This window comes from Atractosteus spatula, chromosome 11 (genome assembly GCF_055471065.1).
Source record: "Atractosteus spatula isolate fAtrSpa1 chromosome 11, fAtrSpa1.hap1, whole genome shotgun sequence".
Taxonomy (NCBI): domain Eukaryota; kingdom Metazoa; phylum Chordata; class Actinopteri; order Semionotiformes; family Lepisosteidae; genus Atractosteus; species Atractosteus spatula.
This window is the reverse complement of record NC_142716.1, coordinates 108290-129278: the sequence shown is the minus strand read 5'-3', so window position 1 is coordinate 129278 and position 20989 is coordinate 108290. Positions and strand designations below refer to the sequence as shown.

At 35.5% G+C, this 20989-nt stretch overlaps 1 protein-coding gene across 1 annotated transcript; it reads left to right on the top strand.

Moving 5' to 3' along the window:
- Positions 1–439: 439 nt before the first annotated feature.
- Positions 440–19066, top strand: LOC148823243 (atrial natriuretic peptide receptor 2-like). Its single transcript, XM_088927501.1, has 23 exons — positions 440–478; positions 1983–2073; positions 2545–2677; positions 3199–3322; positions 4633–4737; positions 4925–5027; positions 5167–5312; positions 6156–6228; positions 6329–6473; positions 6630–6716; positions 6959–7102; positions 7503–7624; positions 8007–8151; positions 9745–9793; positions 9904–10011; positions 11565–11684; positions 12204–12297; positions 13258–13345; positions 13748–13887; positions 14651–14803; positions 15282–15380; positions 17115–17206; positions 18342–19066. The coding sequence occupies exons 1-23, from the start codon at positions 440–442 to the stop codon at positions 18447–18449; spliced, it is 2508 nt and encodes an 835-aa protein (XP_088783627.1). The 3' UTR covers positions 18450–19066.
- Positions 19067–20989: the final 1923 nt, after the last annotated feature.

The window sequence follows — 20989 nt, the reverse complement described above, 5'->3', positions numbered from 1 at the left end:
TAAATGGAATTGTTTTATATCTTTATTTAATCAGTAATATAACTTAAAAACATATTTGAAGTTCTAAACAATGGCAATATACAAAATAATATTTTCTAATGAAAATAACAATAACAACAGCAAGTAATTCACAGTCGAATAAAGTAGCTAAATGGTTCCAATATATATTTACAAATTTGCTATAAAACAACATAAGGTCTACATCCTAGATAAAACTTGTTTGTTGTGTAAAAAACATCAACAGCCTCTTCTGGCTGTTCTTGAGAAATCAGCAGATGCCTGCTTGAGGAGAAAAGAGAGCCGAGGCAGCAGCTCTCCTGGTGATTAGATGTCCTGCACCGAGAGCTGTTGGGCTGATTGAGCAGCTGGCTTGCAGAGCAGTCTGGCTGGGAGGTGAGCAGCACACACAGCTCCACACTGCAGGCTGGCAGGAGGTTGCATGGCACTTCAGACAGTACTGATTGTTTCTCTCATTCTGGTGAGTAAAACAATTGCAGTAATCAAGCTGTTTTGTAACACTGTATATTTTTTTCTTGAAAAATATAATTTATATTTAGTGAAACATTTAAAAAATATTAGCTTTAAATACTCAGTTTTTACTTTGGTGAGTAATACTGGAAGGTCCCAGCAAATTATGAAAGTTCACCATGAATTTTAAGTTGGATAAATAATTATATTATTGTCATTAATTTAAAAATAAATCTCGTCACAGGAATTGATTTCCTCAGAAATTCTGAAACTTTCACAATGTTTTGTTCCATCACAATGCTTGGATTTCTAAGCAGATCCACATTTCCAAATAGTACAAAAATAATTAATATATAATTCAACTTGTGTTTGTAAAAGTATCATATCAAGATCTTTATTTACATACCAGAATATGATTTTAATTCCTGAAGAATTTTCTATAGATAAGTCTCGTGGTTTCTGCTTATGTCAAAAACACTTGTGCTGGTGTGCTGCCAGACATAGCCACCCTCATTGCAAGTATACAGCACATACAAATACTCACCTTCACAAACCAGAATTCTGCTCTACGAATGAAACCACATTGTGTAATAAAAATGTTATGTTTTTTCTGTTAAAACATGAAAATAAATCCTATTTTACTGAAACAAACCCATAACTCTGTTCAAGACATTTGAAATGATAGAGAATGCAAATAAAATTAATTGGGTACACCAAATTACAAAACTGAAATGTTCATACATCAAGAATCATCTAAAAAATTTTTTTTTAATTTTTATTTTGCAAGATTTGCTCTACCAGAGTCACTCTGAAGTAAACACCTTGGGTCCTTCATTAAATTAGTTTAGTTTTCTGTTAATGTGTTATGGAATTAGTAGTTAAATCAAGATTGAAATAAGTTTTTCATATTTAAACATATTTAATGTTGTAACCTGTGTTGACTTCTAGCTCTAGAAAAACACTTACAACTTACAACTTACAACAAAAATAGACCAATATGGCTTTTGAAGTGAAGACAAAGACCTCAGATGTTGGCAATTATAGAGCATAGCAGGAGACCCTTTGCAGAAACATTTTCCAGATTTCTAATAGAATAAAATACTGTTTAAAATGTGTTACATGATAGCCAATGTACAAGCTGTGCCTGTGAACATCCTCAAAACCAAGAACACAAAAAAATATGTCATTTTTTATATTTAATGATAGTTACAATTAGTTACAATATATATTTTTTATTTTTCTTACTTCATAATAAATAACTTTTTTACATGTTTTTAAGTGGGTATATATTCTTAATCCAGTTTGAAAGTGTTCATTTGCAATTACTAACAAAAACATTGGATTTGAACATTTACTTTTAAGGACCTTTTAAATGCGGATATTCCTTTCAAAAACTGTAATTTGGCTTGTATTTAAGCAAGAAAAAAAACATTTTATAGCAATTTGCACTCGAGAAAATTCTTTGTAGAAACTTGATGCACTCAGTGTCATTGGGAATTTTCTGTTTCTCCTAGACTGCTGACTGCTGGCATGATCTGGATAATACAGAATATGACTGCTGGCCGATTGTGCAGCCTAATGATTTTAATATGATTGACTGTGGAGGTAAGTCAACACAATGAGGACTAATATATGGTCATTGGGTTATGAAAGGGACTACAATTTTGCACCTTTGGCAATATACTAGCATTAAGTTTGTTATGCATAAAACAGAACAATCCTGTGATTGTATACCAAAATTTCAATCACTAATTTAGATTAAGAAATGTAACAATAATTAATAATATTCTTTACATAATTACATCATGTTGTTCTGATCTAATATTGAGCAAAAGGCTATGTTAAATGCTATTAATCCATCTAGAAATGCTTGATAAACATAAAATTCAGAGGAAAAATCACATAACTCCTGCTAAAAGCTACTAGGAGCTAACAGAGATATACGTGCAAACTGTAAATTGTATATTCTGTTTATAACAAATTCTGCTAGATTGTTTTAGCACTGTATAAAGTACTTTCTGAATGAGGATAACACTGTTTTGTCTTTTTTTTGTCTTGATTTTGTCTTTTCTTCAGGGCTTGAAATGTCCTGGGTCAAGCGCCCTCCAGAGAAAGTAACAAGTGGTGAGGAGTTCAATGTCACATACTCTGTGATCGCACCAGACTTGTTCTATGAGTATGCAGTTCATAATAAGATTCTGAGATTCAGGTATGCAGCAGCTATGTTCCTCCTTGGTGAATAGTTCCATGTACGTGTGGTGCTCAGCTAAATGGTCAAACAAATCATGATTGTTTTTTCTACACACTGTGTCAGTTCACAGACTTCTGTATGTGATGAATCCTGTTTTATTTATTATCTTTAATACAAGATATTGTATTAACATACAGTAGTATGTTTAAAATCTAATTACAATTTGTAACATAAAAATCTCAGATATACGCTTTAATTTTACGATGAAAACTGCAGTGGATTAATAATGAGCAATGGCTTCAATTCTTTTTATTACTTATGAACCTTATTAACTTAACACTGTACTGAAGGGGAGAATGTTAGAGATGTTCATTGACAACAGTCAAGCTTTTCTCTTCTAGGCCCTTAATGCATCAAAATCTTCAGTTAATTCTCTGTGTCAGTTTCAATTGAGACATTTACATGTTGAAGGCCACCAGCAGGACAAACGGATGCTTGAGTTTACCCTGTGAGAATAGCTGTGTTATATTCCCTCACAGCAATGCTTCTGAAGCCAAGAGGTTCTGTCATGAGCATGAGTGCCCTGAGAACTGGAATAGCGCCAATGAAAACAACTGCTGTGTCTACCACGCCAACATCCACTCCTGCCCCCTCGCGTTCATGGTTAGTGTTTTAGGACACTGTAATTATATTCATTTCTGTTGTGCTATAGAAAAAAACTGTGCAACCCCCCCCCCCCAAAAAAAAAAACCCTCTTTAAAAATATAAGGAAGTTTACAAACAAAAGGAGACCGTTTGGCCTGTATACTGAAGCTCGTTTGTTAGTATCTAAACTCTTCCAGGTGTTTCTTGGAAGAAGCCAGGCTACTAACTGTGGCAGCATGGCTTGGCAGCTCATTCCAGACTTTCACTTCCCTGTGTGGAAACAAGTTCCCCCTGTTCGCTAGAAACAAGTGCACTTTCCTCTAGTTTTCACTTTACTTTTAAACTGTATCAGGGCTTTCAAACACAGTTCTGTTTTTAAAGGCTTTCAAACACAGCCTTCTGTTTTAAATAGGTCTGTGACAGTCTGCAACAAACTATGCAGCCATGCAGTAGAAGCCAATACCCTGGTTTCATTCAAGAAATAGCTGGATGAGATCCACTGATCAATGTGCTACAGGCAACATAACATACAGTAGCTAGACGGGCTGAATTACATGCTTGCATTTGTAACTGTTTAAGTGTTGTCCCTGTGTTCACTGTATGTTTCCTGTGGTTCTTCCCACATGCCAAAGACATACTGGTAGGTTACCTGTTTTCTGGGAAATTAACGTTGCTGTATCGTATGTGGCTGTTTGTGTCTCTGTCTGTCTGCCCAGCAATGGACTGACATACCATCAAGGGTGTATCCTGTCTTGCACCAGTTACTTGTCGGGACAGACTCTGGCTCCCCCTTGACTCTGAACTGGATAAAGAGATTAAAAAATGAATGGATGTTCTTAGGTTTTGTTCCAGCTTAAGTTCTCTATGCCCTGGAGATTATCCCTTAAAATGCAAGTCATTCCTGTGACAGAACCTTTCATTTGCAGGCGAGAGGGAAATTGTTAATTGTTAAATTGCATTTAACTGATTAATCAACTAAACCATAGGTGTAGAATCACCTGGATGTCCTCAGAGATTGTGTGTCGACAGGAATCTGCTCTTACAGTGCTCATGATGGATGTTTACTAGCCGTTCTGTGTTTTATCTTAATAGTAGCAATTTTTTAAATAATAATTATTGGCTTCAGTCTAGTTTTACTTTTGAATTGGCAGTCTTTATTGAGACATATCTATTGTCTTCCAGCAATAAAACTATGAAAACTCATGACTTTAAGCAAATTAACTGAAAGCTGGTTCATCACAAAAGCCAAAGACTATTGGACAACCAATCACTCTCCAAGATTTGCATTTGAGACTATTAGAGTTTGACATTTGTGAATTTTGTTTCAGAGACAGAGTGGAATCTGCGGCCCATGGATTCCAGATGATGGAAAGATTGTGACACACACAGTGTCTCAGGCAGGCAAGATGACCCAGCTGTACTGGACCTCAAAGGTACCTTCTAGTCCTCTAAATGCACAGTACATTCACTAGCATGTTAATTTCATTATATGTACTTGCATATTTGTGTCAAAGTAATGTCATGGTTTTACATTAATGTAATTCCTAACTGAAGAGTAAAGTGTCTGCATGGTCTTCATTGGGTTTTATCCATGTGTCTGCATCATCCATGTGTTTGCAGGTGGTGCTGGTTCATGTGGGGGTCACCTCAATGATTGCACATATCAAAGTGGGACAGATGCACGCTGCTCTGGAAGCCAAGACTTTAGTAGTCAGTGCCCAAGGTTACCAGATTTATGTCTTCTAATTGTTCATTTACAGTGTCCGTTTTCATTGCAGAAAACAATAGGTGGTCTGTGATATGTCCAGAAAATAATCTTTTGCTCTTAGGTTAGTTTGACTGCTTTGTTGTCTCCCTGTCAGTGTGTGGAGATGGGGAGTGTGAGTCAGAGGAGAGCTGCTTAACCTGCCCAGCAGACTGTGGTTCTTGTCCCATGTCTCTCGCTATCAAGATTGCCATTGGATTGCCAGTAGCTCTGTTTTGCAGTGGATTTATCTTAACCATAGTGGTGAGTGAGTACTGTCATATTTGACTTGTTCATTGCATTGTGTCCAAAGAAATCATGTTTTCTTTTGAAAAATAAATGAAATTGATTTAACAATTAATTATGGTAATAATTATGGTCAATCAATTACACTGAACATTTAAGCTAAAGTATATGCTGTATATATAAACTCTATTAATACTGTTTAAATATACTTGGATCAGTGTACTGCATGTTTTTATACTTTTGGTTCTCACTGTGTGACATCTACACTTACTGCATATATGGTATCTGTGGTTATGAGCAAAACAGCATTAGAATTCTTAAAGATGAGAGGAGGACAGTTGGCAAACCTAGCCCTAACAAACCTAGTAGAAGCTTATTGATTCGGGGGTCTATTCAGCTGTTTCTTTAAAGGAGCCAGCATCTTTAGCCTAGTTACTGCCTATGTGCTTCTTATTGTATTTGTAAGTATTTTTAAAAGTTTTGTTACTCACAGCAAAACAACTACCACAATTCAGTGTCATTGAATACTAGCCTCAATACTGCTAAGTGTCAACAGTTAAGCACCATCCACATCACTTTTTTTGCCTGACAGCCCAACATTTTTAAAGCTGACATAGGAATGCTTAAGGCACTCTTCCCAAAAAAGTTACCATCCCTGTTAGCGGTTAATGTAAATATATGTTAAATGCAGTCTCTATGAAGCTGGTAGGCTGGCTGCGATTCAAACAAATCATGGCCATTTAACTTTATTGAAAGTCCCTCTGATGGCACACCTGTGTTTCTATAAAAAATGTTGAATCTATATTGATATCTTTCTTGTATTGCTAATAAACCAGAAATTTTAATCAATTTATATTTCAGTGGCTTCAGTACCAAAAACAGAAGATGTTTTGGGATGAAAGCTGGATCATTAATTATAAAGACATCACTTTTGGTAATTTAATTACATTTGTTTAGAACAGGCAAAATCAATTCTGTGATTCCATAAGACCTTTTCTATTCAGGAGCTGTTATTAAGAGACACTGTTTTTTAGGCCAGCTATGTTATATGGGATTCTGCAGTGCCACAAGTTTACAGCAAGAGAAAAGCTACTCCGATGCAAGCAGGATGACAGATCTTACTGGGAACTCTGTAGTAGACTCTGCCCTGAAACACAGCATTATTCAAGCTGGCATCTAGTAAGTGCTTTAGAACAACACAACTCTGAGCCATCTGTTATATGTTTGGTTGTGCTTTGTGATTTCTTCTTGTCTGAACAGTCACATGACAAGGCAGAACCAAAGGAATTATGAACCTTCTGTGATTTGAAACCCATCTTGTGTGCTAATTTGCAGTGATGGAAGAACAGTAGCAGTGAAACACATACAGAAAAAACACTTCACACTCTCAAAAACAATAAGGAAAGAAGTAAAGGAAGTACGGTAAGTATAACAGCTTTTTTCCCCTATACTTTTCCATGGATTTTGGTAAAGAAAGAAGAAAATATCTTCTGTGATAAATCAGAATCTTCAGACCTGCAGGAAATGAATTCGAAGGGTAGTTTTATTCTAACTTTTTACTGCTTTGTTCAGAAAATCCATTTCTGGTGGTACGACGTACTACCATATAAGCCCAGACAAAGAAGACAGCCATTCCATACTGATAACTGTTTGTAACCCAACAGGGAGTTGGATCACCCTAATCTGTGTAAATTTATTGGTGGATCCATTGAAGTCCCGAACGTCACCATTGTCACAGAATACTGTCCAAAGGGAAGCCTTGCTGAAGTTCTTTTGAATGAAGATATTCCAATTAACTGGGGTTTTCGGTAAAATCATTTTTTTGTCTACAAATGAACATTTCTTAAAAGATTAATATGTAATGTAGGTGCCATGTTTATTTTAATAACTGATAACGATAATATCTGTTATGGAGCAGTAAGGAAAACTGGTCAATAATTTATAGCATCAGTTAGAATTTTTTGTATGTACTCATGCAGTATAGAACTATGAAAATAGGTTTTCAAACCAGCATAAAAATCAAACAATATGCTTATGCACATTTTTGCTTGATTCATAGAGACGTCTCCTAAAATCTATCACAAGTTTAACTGATTTTTGTTAATTAAACTGTTATTGATGGGATTCTTCTCCAAAACAACAAAGACTTTATGGACTAAGTATCAGTATTGATTTCCCTTTGCTAACTTTTCGGTCTTTTCTACACAGGTTGTCATTTGCTACTGACATTGCACGTGGAATGGCATATCTCCACCAACACAAGATGTTTCATGGAAGACTTCACTCCAAAAACTGTGTCATAGATGATCGATGGGTCTGCAAGATTTCAGGTGACCTGTACAAACCCACATCTTACAAGATTATTCCCCCTGCTGCACAAACCTGTTTAAATAAATATCTAATTTTTACCAGAGCCCTGCTCCATCAGTTTTTTTTTAATATGGCACAGTATATAGTGCTATATATTTGGGGAAAAAATGCTACATTCCACAACAAATCAATAAAATAAATGCAGGATTATCCAAGAATTAAGCAAGTTCACTATCGATAAAAATACTTATACTATTATAGGCTTTTAATATTTACAGTGATTTGATTTTTTAAATTAAGCTTCTAAGTTTACTTACTTTCTTTTTTGATGCCTAAATACAGTAGCAACACAAAAGCAAGCACAGTTTTCAATGTACTTTTTTTCCCAATACACTCTTGTAGACTATGGGCTTGCAGCCTACAGAAAGAAGGACTTTGAGATGAACAGTAATGGATTCCATTGTGAAAAATTATCTCACATCTACTGTGCTCCTGAGATTCTCCTGGGCACCAGCTTCAATGTTACTCCTGCAGCTGACGTATACAGGTATCAGAGCACACAGGCCTCAAAAGACAATGAAGTGATAGAATGGTTGAATTCACAGCAGTAGAATATAATGTCATTCTTCATGTGTTCCATGTATGGCAATAGTATTACTCCTTTCTAGCCTGACCTTATCAGATGTTGTGCAGGGATGGGGGGGCCTCTAAGATAAACAAATTTGGTACTGTAGGTGTTGATGGAGCAGTAAGTAGAGCTCTTCCATTTGGATCCAAATTTCTAATTCAGTGCACTGAGCTGTAGGAAGAACCATCCATCAGATGAGAAGTGAAACCAATCTGACCAATTTGGATATTAAAGTTTCCATGGTTCTGTTTGAAAGAGTAGCGGTGTTAGCATTTGAGTTGTGACAAAATGCTACTCTGGCCTCCCTAAAGGTACCCTCTTACCTCAATCGCTGAAGCAATTTCTCACACCTCAGCTCACTGTGTAGTGGAGCTGCAAGTATAGATGTTGCATGTCACCCTGGTCTATGTCTCACTGTGGGGGTTGAGGAAGCGGTTACCTTCCTACATGTGAGCTGCTTTAGAATCATTTGGGATGGAAAACACTACATACAGTGTATGCAGTAATAATCATGTTTATTGCCTCTTCTACTTATTGTATTCATTAGGTTTTGAGCATGATCTCCTTCCCACTTCTTTCCATAAATCAAAATATCAGAGTACATGAATATCACACTGTTCTCATTAACTGTTATTAAACAATTCATATTTCTGAAAATATTAACATTGAAAATACATGACAGTACAATTTGATATTGTTACAAATTGGATGTACAGTAACAGAGAATTACAGAAGATACAGGGCAGGATAATCAATTAAATAATTAATCATAAACCCCAAATCCCCAAATTAATAATTCAATCCCAAATTGAATACTTGCTACCAAGTATTTAAATCCTATATATTACTTACACAGGCCAACAAGAGAGATAACCCTGCCTTCTCAACTAAACAGATATGACCTACAGTTAAATCACCCTTTCTAGAAATCTGGATGCTACTAAGCGAACAGAAGACTTATCTCCTTATTCTAAAAATGTATTCACTAACCTGAAGAAACCATTTCTAGGGACTATCTATATAGGAAATCAGAGTTGCCTAAAAACAACAGAATGGCCAACTCTCCTAACAAGGTGATTATTAACTCAATCTGGTTTGAAAGGCTGATTAGGACAGGAAAGTCCTGGCTGGTGCTGTCTCTTCTCTCTCCTTGTGCCTTTCTGTCCATCCCGTGTTTTTTCTTCTACCTTCTTCTCTGTTTTTTTATCCTCTGTTCCTGGACTGTTGATGACTCTTTTTGAATTACTAAGAACTTCATTAATAAAGGTAAACCAGACAATTTCTTTCATTGGTGTGTCTCAGACCCAGTAAAGTACCCAGTAGTTTCTACTCTATCTTTGAACCACCAAGTACTGCAAATGTTGACACTATCTACATATTGACCACTCCCCATCTAACTGTAACAATATGTTTAATAATGGATCTGTGAATCATGCCATACCTCCATTTTATAATTTTACCTATGAACACTGTGAACACTGTGATTGTTTCACCCTGCAATTCTGTTTTCAGCTATTCTATGGTACTGGTTGACATTGCAACCCGAAGCGATCTTAATTCAGTAAGTATGTATATTTATTCTTATTTGAATTGCTCTAGTATAGATGTTGCATCTGTTCTGGGTTGTTCTCTGTATTTAAAGACACCATGACTGCTGCTATCACACTACAGGGAGAAATGGATCCTGGAAAACTAGATGTGATGTGGAGACCTCCCCTTCCAGAATTGAAAGTTGGGAAATCAGACAATGAGTGCCCAGACCAGGAGGATTATTGTGAGGTTGGTAACAGTGAAACAGATAAAAGGCAGGAATATGGCATTGTCTAGTGTTGCCCGAAGTGGATGCCTGAAAATTAATGCAATATATAGTTAAGCCTCTTTGACCTTGGAAGAAATGTAAGGATATACAGTAGCTTAAATTCTATCACAGTGAGTAGTGAAGCAATGAAGAAGTCTTATTGTCTCTGCATATCACCATGATTTGCAATTGTATTGTAAATCTCTGCTGATTTAATGATATGATGGTTTAAATTTATTTGTACAATTAGAAATTTAAACAGTTACTATATGACTACCTTATGTTTGTAAAATTATTATTTTTGTTACAGTAATTATTGTTAATATAGGAAGTTCATTAGACTGGATTTTTAAGTTTAAACTTAAACTAAAAGAAAACTGAGATTTTAGTTATATTATTTCTAACAGAACTAGAGAACGCACACACCTACTAGTATTTATTTAAGCTAAGCTGTCCTTTAAAAAATAAAACCTTAATTGCCTTAATAATATAATTAATTTGAACTCTTTGTTTTCAGTTTCATAACATATTGGAGGACGTCCTTTACCTCCTTGTGTTTCATAAGTAACTTAATATAAACTTTTGAGACTGAGAATAGCAAATCAAGCAACCTAGCTCAATACCAGCTCAGCTAGAACAAAAACTACATCTACAGTACCAGGAGTGTCCCTGTGAGACCCTAGGGGATCTCTGTGTTTGCTGTTTTTTGTTCTGACTCAGTAGTTAATCACAATGATGCTCTCTAATGCCTTTAATTGATCTGCTTGTTTGTTTAGAATTTTGTTTACCTGTTTCTGCACTCAGTCCTTAGTTGAAAATATACCAGACTTTATATATATTGTTACAACAATTTCAGCAAATCAAATTGTATGTGTGTCTCCTCCACTTGGTTAAGAATTTGGTGACCTTAACTCATGATGAACCAACACTTCTGCGAATGACAATGTATCTGTCATTCTTACAGTGAGGATGTTTTTTCTTCTGCAGAAGAAAAAATGGTTACATATCTGATTGGAGGATATTCAGGAACTCAGGAATTGGTATTAAAATGATAGCTATTATAAAAACTAATCGTTGAAGCCATATTAAAAAATCTTTATACAGAAATTTGAAATAAATGTGTCTGTGATTAAGAATTAATTTGGAATGAAACACAGAAAATACTACAACATTTTAGTGTCTGTCATCTCTGCTGTTTGTAATACTTTGGGAGGATCTTCTGAGTTGTCTACTTTTACAGAATAAAAAAACAGATAAATTAATCCTGAAAGGCAATTTAAATTGTATTGCTCCACATAGGTGACTTTATTATTATAATAAAGTGATTCTGCCAAATATGGTTTGCCATAGTTGTGTAACTGAGAGGTATATGATACGGAATATATCATTATAACGATATCTACATGATATGGAACAAAAATAATTTGTTCATTATATAAGAAAAATATATGGGTAGTTGAAACAAACTTTGATGCTGTAACAATATTGATATTGAATTTTCTTTTAAAATTTTAAAGTTTTAAACTTTTTATAGTTGATCAAAAAGTGTTGGTCCCATAACGCTGCAATGAGACCGACCTTTGAACATGTGAAGAAGATGTTGGACAAAATGAACCCTCACAAAGTCAGCCCTGTTGACATGATGATGAATCTGGTATGCAGGGGTTAATTTCTCTATCTTTCTCTGCTTAATAACCCCATCTATTACTCTTAAAGGCTTCCAGCGCTTCAGCATTCTGAATACAGCTCCGATCTCCTCAGTGACCAAAATGACTGTTGATCAGTTCTGCAGGCTAGTCTCTTCCTTCCATGCTGAAAAGTAAAATTGAAAGATGGAAAAGGCTTCAGAGGCTTCATTGAAGTTCTTTCATTTACTTTTCAGTATGTAATTAACTGCTGCTTGTTCCTTTGCAACTATAGAAGGTTGTAGTTCCCATATCTTTTACTTATCCTTTATCTTTTTAAAGGTACTGTAGTCAAAGTTAAATAAGCAAGGAGAGCAACAACATTAACATGTATAAGGAATGTTTTCATATATTTATTTTTAGAGACAGTCTCTTTATAAATACATAAGTAAAAAATTCCATCAGATAAAGAGCTGAAGAAGTAGTGGATTTATGTTTACACTGTGCATGTTACCTGCATTCGAATAGCTTTTCTGCTTCCACAACAGATGGAAAAATACAGCAAACACTTGGAAGCCATTGTGGCTGAAAGGACACAGGATCTCCTTCAAGAAAAACAACGGACAGACCGTTTACTTTACAGTAAGAGACTCCCAATGCCATGTTTTCCAGCTGGTATTACCATTGGTTACGTGTTAATAAGCAGATTTTAAGCCTCTGAAGAATCACTACTTAATCATTAATGTGTTTCTCTGGTTGAGATGGCTCTAGTCACCATAGTATACTGTATACACTGTGATAATCCAAGTTGTCTCCAACTCTCCAATTAGTCAGATTAACATCATTGTTAATCTTGCAAAGGGCTTTATTTAGTTCTAAAGTGCAAATCTGCCTCCAAAGGATTCTTTGAGCCTCTTGTTATGATCCTCTGTTGTTCTTTTTGTTTTTTTAAACAGTTTACTTAACATCACATATTTTTTGTTTGTTCTGTGATTGTAAGGCTGAATTTTCACCACCTTTGTGAAATATTAGATGACACTGTGTTATGGACTTTGACTGCTCTGTGAAGCCAGTCTGATTGTAATATAACTACTTTGGTTTTACATTTTGCAATTTATGTTATATAATGGAAAATATTTTTAAATATTGTTGATATTTTTAATTTAGTTCACACACTAAACATGATTAATGTGTAATTTAGTTTAAGATACTTTAGTTTAGATTCTTTAAGTTATTTACTGTTAAGTTTTACTTAAATGTTAAATGTTTTTATAACAACATTCATAGAAGTTTTGTATATGTGCTGTAAATACTCTCTACAATTAATATTCACAGTAAAACATAAACACTTAATCTAGACTGCAGTGATACGAGCAATAGGTTTCGAACCATTTACAGAAACCCTAACCCAATTGAAATTGCCTTTTTCTTTCATTTCTTTCATTTTTTCTTACATTTTAAATTTATCTTATATTTTATTAATCACTGTGCAATACCCAGTGCAGTTCTGAAAAATGATCTCCAAAAAATTTGACTTGTCATCTCAGTTAAATAAATCAGTTTTTATTTCTTAGTTGTTAATATACCTGTTAATGTCATTAGGCATGTTACCAAAACCAGTCGCTGATGATCTACGTCAAGGTCGTACAACGGAAGCACAGAGCTACTCCAGTGCCACAGTGTATTTCAGGCACGTCATCCAGGTGTTGTGGTGTGCTGAGTTGCATGCTTAGCCTGATTACTTTTGTACCTGTAGTGGCACATCTTAATTGTTTGTGTGTTGGTAGACCTGTGCTAATGAACATAAACCTCATGCATTTTAAAATGACAATAAAAAATGTATATACAGTCTATACATTTTTCATTCTGTGTTGACTATTTATTGAGTCTCTTAAAAAAAATCAATCAATCATTTATGAGCAAAAGGCTCAGATCTGGATTTTGATTTCTAGTTTTACCTATATCACTTCATCTGCCTTGTAGACTTATAAAACAATAATAATGTGTTTTGTTTAATGTTTAATAATCTTGCAAGTACGTAGTTATCCCGTTCTGTGTCTCTCTAAGCTATCTGTCTTATTGCTAATTGCAGTGACATTGTGGGGTTCACTCAGCTGTCTGGCTCCAGCACACCACACCAGGTTGTGGACTTTCTAAACAAACTCTACACAACATTTGATGACATCATTGATAATTATGATGTGTACAAGGTGGAGACAATAGGAGATGCATGTGAGTACTTTTTTGTGATGTTTACAGTACCTTAGCGACCAGTATGGCTTTGGTGCATTTTTTTACATTTTACATAGATCTCAGGAGCAGCTTTCATCCTTGTTCAATAATATTTTGTGTATATAATACACAATGCCATCTTATGTATTACTTTATATTTTAGGTCAGCTTGCTATGGTTTCTACTATGAAAATATTGAGATTATAATGACCATAGGCAGACTCTTTCTCAAAGTTTACTCATCAACACTGCCTTTAACACATTTGAACACTTCATGGATTATTGCAGGCATTAGGCTTTGAAGCTATTTGAACCTATATCCTTACATTCCAAAAGTGGTCAATTTGTTCATTTGTTCTTTTTTGTGTTGTAATTTCAGAGTGTCTTCTTAAATTTGTTATTTCTTATTAAGGTAATTATTTCAGATTTTAGCTAAGCATTATTTATTTAATTAATTATGTATCAATGTTGTGAGAAAGAGAAAAATAATCTGCCCTCTTTACTGTACCTATTGGTCATTTAGTTTTTTTATAAAAGAAATATTGGAAATATTTGAATAATATTTGAATAGTAAAAATCCATCCATCCAAATTCAAGTCTCTTGTTCTGGAAAGGGTCATAGCACAGTAAACTTATCTTCATTGAGTTGCATTAACATTTTTAATTCATGTGCAGTGCATTGTTGCAAAGAATATGAGAATCATTGTAGAAGTTAATCTACAATGTAATCTAAGTTAACATTTTTACGTTTATTTTCTTTCAGACATGGTTGTTTCTGGAGTTCCCCAAGAGAATGGCATTAATCATGGAGGTGAAATTGCTAGTATGGCACTTGACTTGCTGAATGTTTGCCATACCTTTAAAATTCCACACAAACCATCTGTGCAGCTGAGGATAAGAGCTGGCATTCACTCAGGTACCTCCTGTAAATACTATTGACCTGTGTGCGTGCTTATCGTGCATCTTCGTATAACATAGCTGGAACCTGGGAATCACTTTCAAGGTATCTTTCCAACTATGTATTGCAGCTGTTTACAAACTAATGAAATGTTACTGATTTTAGGTTTGAATATGATTTTATGTCAAGTATTTTGTAAGTATAAAAATATTTAATCATTTTTATAGCTGAATATTTAAGTATTTTCATTCCTTATCACTCTTTCAAGTTGCACCATGTAAAAGTATTAGCTTATATTGTGAGAGTTGTAGAAAGTGGAAAACTGGGATTTGCTCTTATCTGTCTTTAAGACTACTGTATATTAACTACCATCGGTTTCTTTATCTCAAGAGTCCCATGTCCCATATTTGGTCAAAGGGAACTAGCCAACTCCAGCTTTCAGGGGAGCTCAGGCTGAAAGAAAACATCTATTTTGTTGTGGTTAATATTTTGCCAGGACCTGTTGTGGCGGGTGTCGTTGGAACTAAAATGCCAAGATACTGTTTATTTGGTGATACGGTGAACACAGCATCACGAATGGAATCCACAAGTGAAGGTACTGAGGAGAACAACAGTATAAATCTTTAAATATTTGCAGTATAAATTAGAAGTATACAGGACAGTATAGATCTATGGCTTATGTTCTTTGGGGTGTAGTAAAACACCATCAGATCTTTGATTTTTCTCTGTGTTGGTGGCCTAATCTATGTATAAGGCAGAACAATTCTTATTGTTCAATATATATATTCACTATAGGCTTTTTCGTAATGGGTTCTGTAACACATAGCAGTTTATAAGGCTGAAGTACAAACAGCTAGAAAGAACTCTAACAGTCATATACGAAGCATTTTCTGGGGGAACAGTTGCTTTCAAATCTGATTCATAGTTGACTGTGCTGACTGATACTTCATGGCTGGAACTGTTTATGCTCTTTTGGCAATTTTATGTCTATTTAGTAGAAAATAGTCTTTTGATGGGTTCTGTACAACATATGCACAAAACATCTGCTGATCCTGGCAAATTAGAAATAGGAATTGACTGTAGTTGTGGCATTTGCTTTTTTGTATTGCTGTTTTATTTGTCTTTATGCATTGTCTGCAAATTTCTATGTAATGTCTAAGGCAAGATAAGGAACTTGAGTCCACAAGGGTCTCAAAGACCTATGCTTTTCATTGTACCTGTGACAATACTGCTGAACAAAACTAGTTATTTTAATAAAAAGACAAATCACCTGTGTAGGCATCCTCTCACGAGGCACCAGTAAATGTAGGGGTTTTGTGCTTAACTGGGACAATTATTAATTGTAGCAGTAAGTCACAAAATGATTCTTTTGATGGTATAAGAATCCAACCTTGTGGGATAACTCAAACAACGCACACACACGGGTACTAATACACGAAAATACATTTATTAATACATAAAATGTGCATATAAACATAACAGATCTTATTGTGAGGGTTAGCAGACTACAAAAGGTATATACTCAATCACGAAGAGTTACAAATACCAAGAGGGACATACATTCAGTATATCATTCATTTAGACCGTTTCGTAAATGAACTTGGATTACAACTTCTACACTAGATACTCAAAAGCAAGTATTGCTGCTAATGCTAACCTCGGGTGGATCCTTTGGTTACGCGCTGGATACCTCCGTCCTCGACTCTTAGAACAAAGTAAAGTTCTGGCACTCCGGGCTGAGTCTGAGGATGTTCAAGAGGATCCCTGAGGCTGAATGTCCAGCAGGCGCGCTGCGAGAATGTCCTGCTCCTGGGAACTGTGCTACAGGCGCTCTGTGTTGCCTGTTTTGCCTGGAGGAACTGCAGGTCGTTCATTGGTTGAAAGTTTCATGGGCATCAGAGACCCACGTGGTGTTAACCTGCCCTACCAGTTCCTGATTGGCTGATGATGAGTAACCATGCACTCTGACCTTAGGGTTGTAAACCAACTTTGAATAAGACTCCCTTGGAATCTCCCAGACATTGAGGTGCCAGAGATGACCATTTATTAAGGTTGCTGGAGAATCTCAGCATTGGGGAGTTGTTCCTTATCAGGACACTCTATCAGCTAGAAAAACACCTTAATTATGAACCAAATGGAATGGCCTCTATGTATCAAGCACCACTGAGATGAAGGAGAGAGGGACTGGCAAGGGAGCAGAAAACTTAATTCCTGTACTTTAATAAGCCTCACCGCTACACCTGTTTTATGGTCAAATTGAAGAATACCCAGAAAACCTAGTAAGGCCTGGAGGAGCGAATGCCTGCTTTCATACTGTTTGTTTTCACAGCCCTGAAAATTCAGTGCAGCTTCAATGCTGCCGACCTCCTGAAGAAACTGGGGGGTTACACCCTGACCTGCCGTGGTCTGCTGCATGTGAAGGTCAGATAGATGACCAGATGTTTTTACTTTTGTCTTAATATTTCTTGTTCCACTAATTATAAAATCCTGGGTAAAAGATTACACACACATTCATGACTGCTTTACAACAAACTCAAAATGCTCTCCAGCAGCAGACATTCAATGCACATAACATACAGTAAGTGAAACAAAAGAAGAAAAACACAGTAAGCTCACCTAGTAAAACTAAATTATACATTAAAGGCTTTAAATAAAACATAGGTCTTTAAGAAAGTTTTGAAAGTTTTTTGACAAATTATGTAATGAGCAGTGAACAGTATAGATGGGATGCTGCAGAACAGAAGGCTCCATTGCCCAGTCTGTACAGTCTGGTTTATGGCAGAGAGACAAGGTCTTTTAGTCCAGTGATGGGGCCTGGTCAAAAATAACACCAAGATGTTATACTTCCATCAAAGGTTTGATCTCTGTGCAATAGAAATACTGAACTCACCAACATTGCAAAGCTGGTGCAGGTGTCTAACCCAATCTTATCAGTTTAGCTTCAGAAAGTTTTATTTCATCAGTAAAATTATATATACATAAAAATAATAGAGACAAACACTTGTAAAATGCATAATATATGATTCATTGTTCAAGTACATCTGGGTGCATCTAGGAGTGAGGCCCATGTCTGCGATGGTGAGTGATCAGACAAAGAGGCAACATAAATAACTGCACTAAATATCAGCTTCATGGAAAGTTTTTATCAGAGATCATGAAGAGCAAAATTGATGTTAACAGTAGACCACCAACAAAGCACCTAATAAAATTGAAACCTAAATCTCCCATGGTTGGGTGAGACCTACTTCTTTTGTTATTGATTCAGCCTCATTGGCAAACATGGTAATCGGTATTGACGAAGACTAATAAAACTGCTGAATGATCTTATACTAAAATCTGAAGAGATAATTTATATACAGTAGATTGATGACCTTCTGGAGTCCACAATCTGTTATCAGAACACAAAACACTTTTTCCCTCATTTTAATTTTTAACAACAGTAAGTAGGAAAACAAGGCTTTTTCACAGGGCTGGTTCTGCACATGTGTCATGGATTACTGTATAATCCTAGCAGTATCCTACTGATAGTATTTCAGAATTATCTTGTCTTTAACAGGGTAAAGGGGAAATGACAACTTGGTGGCTGGAAGGAAAGGGAAGTGAGGAAGATCTAACAGCAGAACATAATCAGCTGTGTGGAGCTCCTGTACCTGTAAGCACCTAGCTACTCAGAAATGTATAAAGTGTCTCATTAATCTTTAAACAGTTGCTTTAAATGGTCTTTTAAAAGTATACTTCATAGTAGAAACAAAACGTGGAACAGAAACGTGGAACAAATACTGTATTTTAAATATTTTAAGGCTGTATACAACCTACAGCAGTAACTGTATGTCACAATCACTTTATACTGACAGATTTTGGTATTGTAGTCAATTCCATTAATTACTATACTATTGTCCCATTTTATGTTGCATATATTTAATATCAAATATCATGTAGTAAATTAATCATCCACTCATATTTATTTGTATTGTATAGTATAATGTTTGACTTAACCTTTTCTCTTCAGGAGTGGTTATCAATTATGATTACAAGTATCTGATTAAAACAGAACAAAAATTCCTAGCCTTTTTTCTGAGCTCAAGGACATTGTAACATTGTAATATTACATTGTAATATGTAATTTCCGACATAAGTGTCTTTAGGAACATAACATAGACCACTTCTGTAATAATGCTAAACTAAAGATGCTGTCACTTCTCACTGTACTCTGTACCTTTATCATTTGGCACTTGTTGTGTAATTTTCTAGAAAAGCAATTAAAATAGCAATAAAAGTAAACTAAGACTGACTTTCTTGGGTACATGTACAAACCCATTCTCTTTTTTTCTTTTGATATACTTATAATATTTCTAATGATGACACCTGTACATGCACCATTATGTTTTAAAGTATGTGAACAATTACACATGCCAGTTGTTAATATACAGTACTAAGGGTGATATGAAAACAATTCTTTGAACAGGTAAAACACTAGTACAGGGCTGTAATTTCATGGGCACTTCAAGGCTTGTGAATTCTTTTTGAACGCACACTAGTTTGAGTGCTAATCCTTAGCCCACGTTTCATGTATTGTTTCATGATAGTTGTTGTTTCGGTGTTTTTTGAAGACACCCAAATAACAACTACTGTATCATGAAGCAATATTTTTCTATGGAACAAGTAATAGGTTTATTCCATGCTGAAAAGAGAAGAAAGAAAACACAACGTCACGGCCGTGGAGCCTTCTTCAGGTGTAACGTTGTGTTTTCTTTCTTCTCTTTTCAGCATGGAATCAACCTATTACTTGTTCCTTAGCAGCCTACGCATGCTGACGCAGCTCCCCACCTGAAATATTTTTCTATGTTTTGCTAAACAATGCCATACTGTAGATTTATTGTAATGGACAAAAGGTAGGATGTAGTTATGTATTTACTCACAACATATCCTAATTCATGGTGATTTACAAACTATACAAAAACACAAAGTACAAGGAAAAAAGTAAAAAGTAAAATTACAAATAACAAGAGACAACACATTCAGGTAGGCCAATTTTAGAAGTACAATGCATGTTTAGTGCAGAGAACGGTGAAAACAATGTCAATGGGGCACCAAACAATGTACAGTATACCTGTAGGTAGGGAGTACAGTACTGAGTAGAGTGCAATATCAGTTGTGCAAAAAGTTGATGGCTGTGATGACATTTTCCATTTAACAGATAAGCTCTGAAGAGATATCCAGATGTAATCAAAGACTGAGCAGTTCTGACTGTAATGGATACTTCATTTCAAGACAGCAGCTCAGGAGGGAGAGAAGCTGATTCTGTAGTTAGTTTTTCAACACTAGCCTTAATATAATACTGCAAAGGAACAAGTAATAGGTTTATTCCATGCTGAAAAAAAGAAGAAAGAGAACACAATGTTTCGGCCGTGGAGCCTTCTTCAGGTGTGAAGCTTCAGGTGGAGAAGGCTCCACGGCCGAAACGTTGTGTTCTCTTTCTTCTTTTTTTCAGCATGGAATAAACCTATTACTTGTTCCTTTGCAGCCTACGCATGCTGACGCAGCTCCCCACCTGAACTTAATATAATACTGTATACTACCTAATCCCGGCTGCATCAAGATCTACCATACCATCTTGGTGTGTATTAAAACTAAACTCAATTTTTAGTCCAATTATGGACTCTAGGTGGTAACTGCTGCCCTCTAAGTCAGACTTTGAAGATACAACCTAGAATGACAATGCTGTTGTCAGCTTGAGTTTCCTGGAACTTAGCCTGATGTTTTGTCTCTTAATGCTTTTTTATGTTGTATTCTTTAATCACGCCGATTGTTTCCTGACAGATAAGACATATTACCTTTTCTTTCCAAGGGACACACAAGTACTCTTCTGACCATTTTTCGTTGCATTTTCGACCATCTGCATTGATCTTTCTTTTTTTCAACATGGCAGGAATAACTTACAGTTAGCCTCTTGTCAGTTATAAGTTTTAGAACCATTTAAAATCATTACCTGCTTTCAAACAAGATAGCATACACTAGACGTCATTTGCGTAACTAAGCCAATCACAGTAGGCAACAAAAATCCAAATGAATTCACGATAAGAGTCAGTTGTAGCACAGGCTTATGTAACCTAGGCTAAAGCTGACATCTGATAGGCTAAAAGTAAAATGTATTGTGCAATAGGTGCTGTTCTACAATTGGCTGTTAGTGCTGAGAGAGAGCAG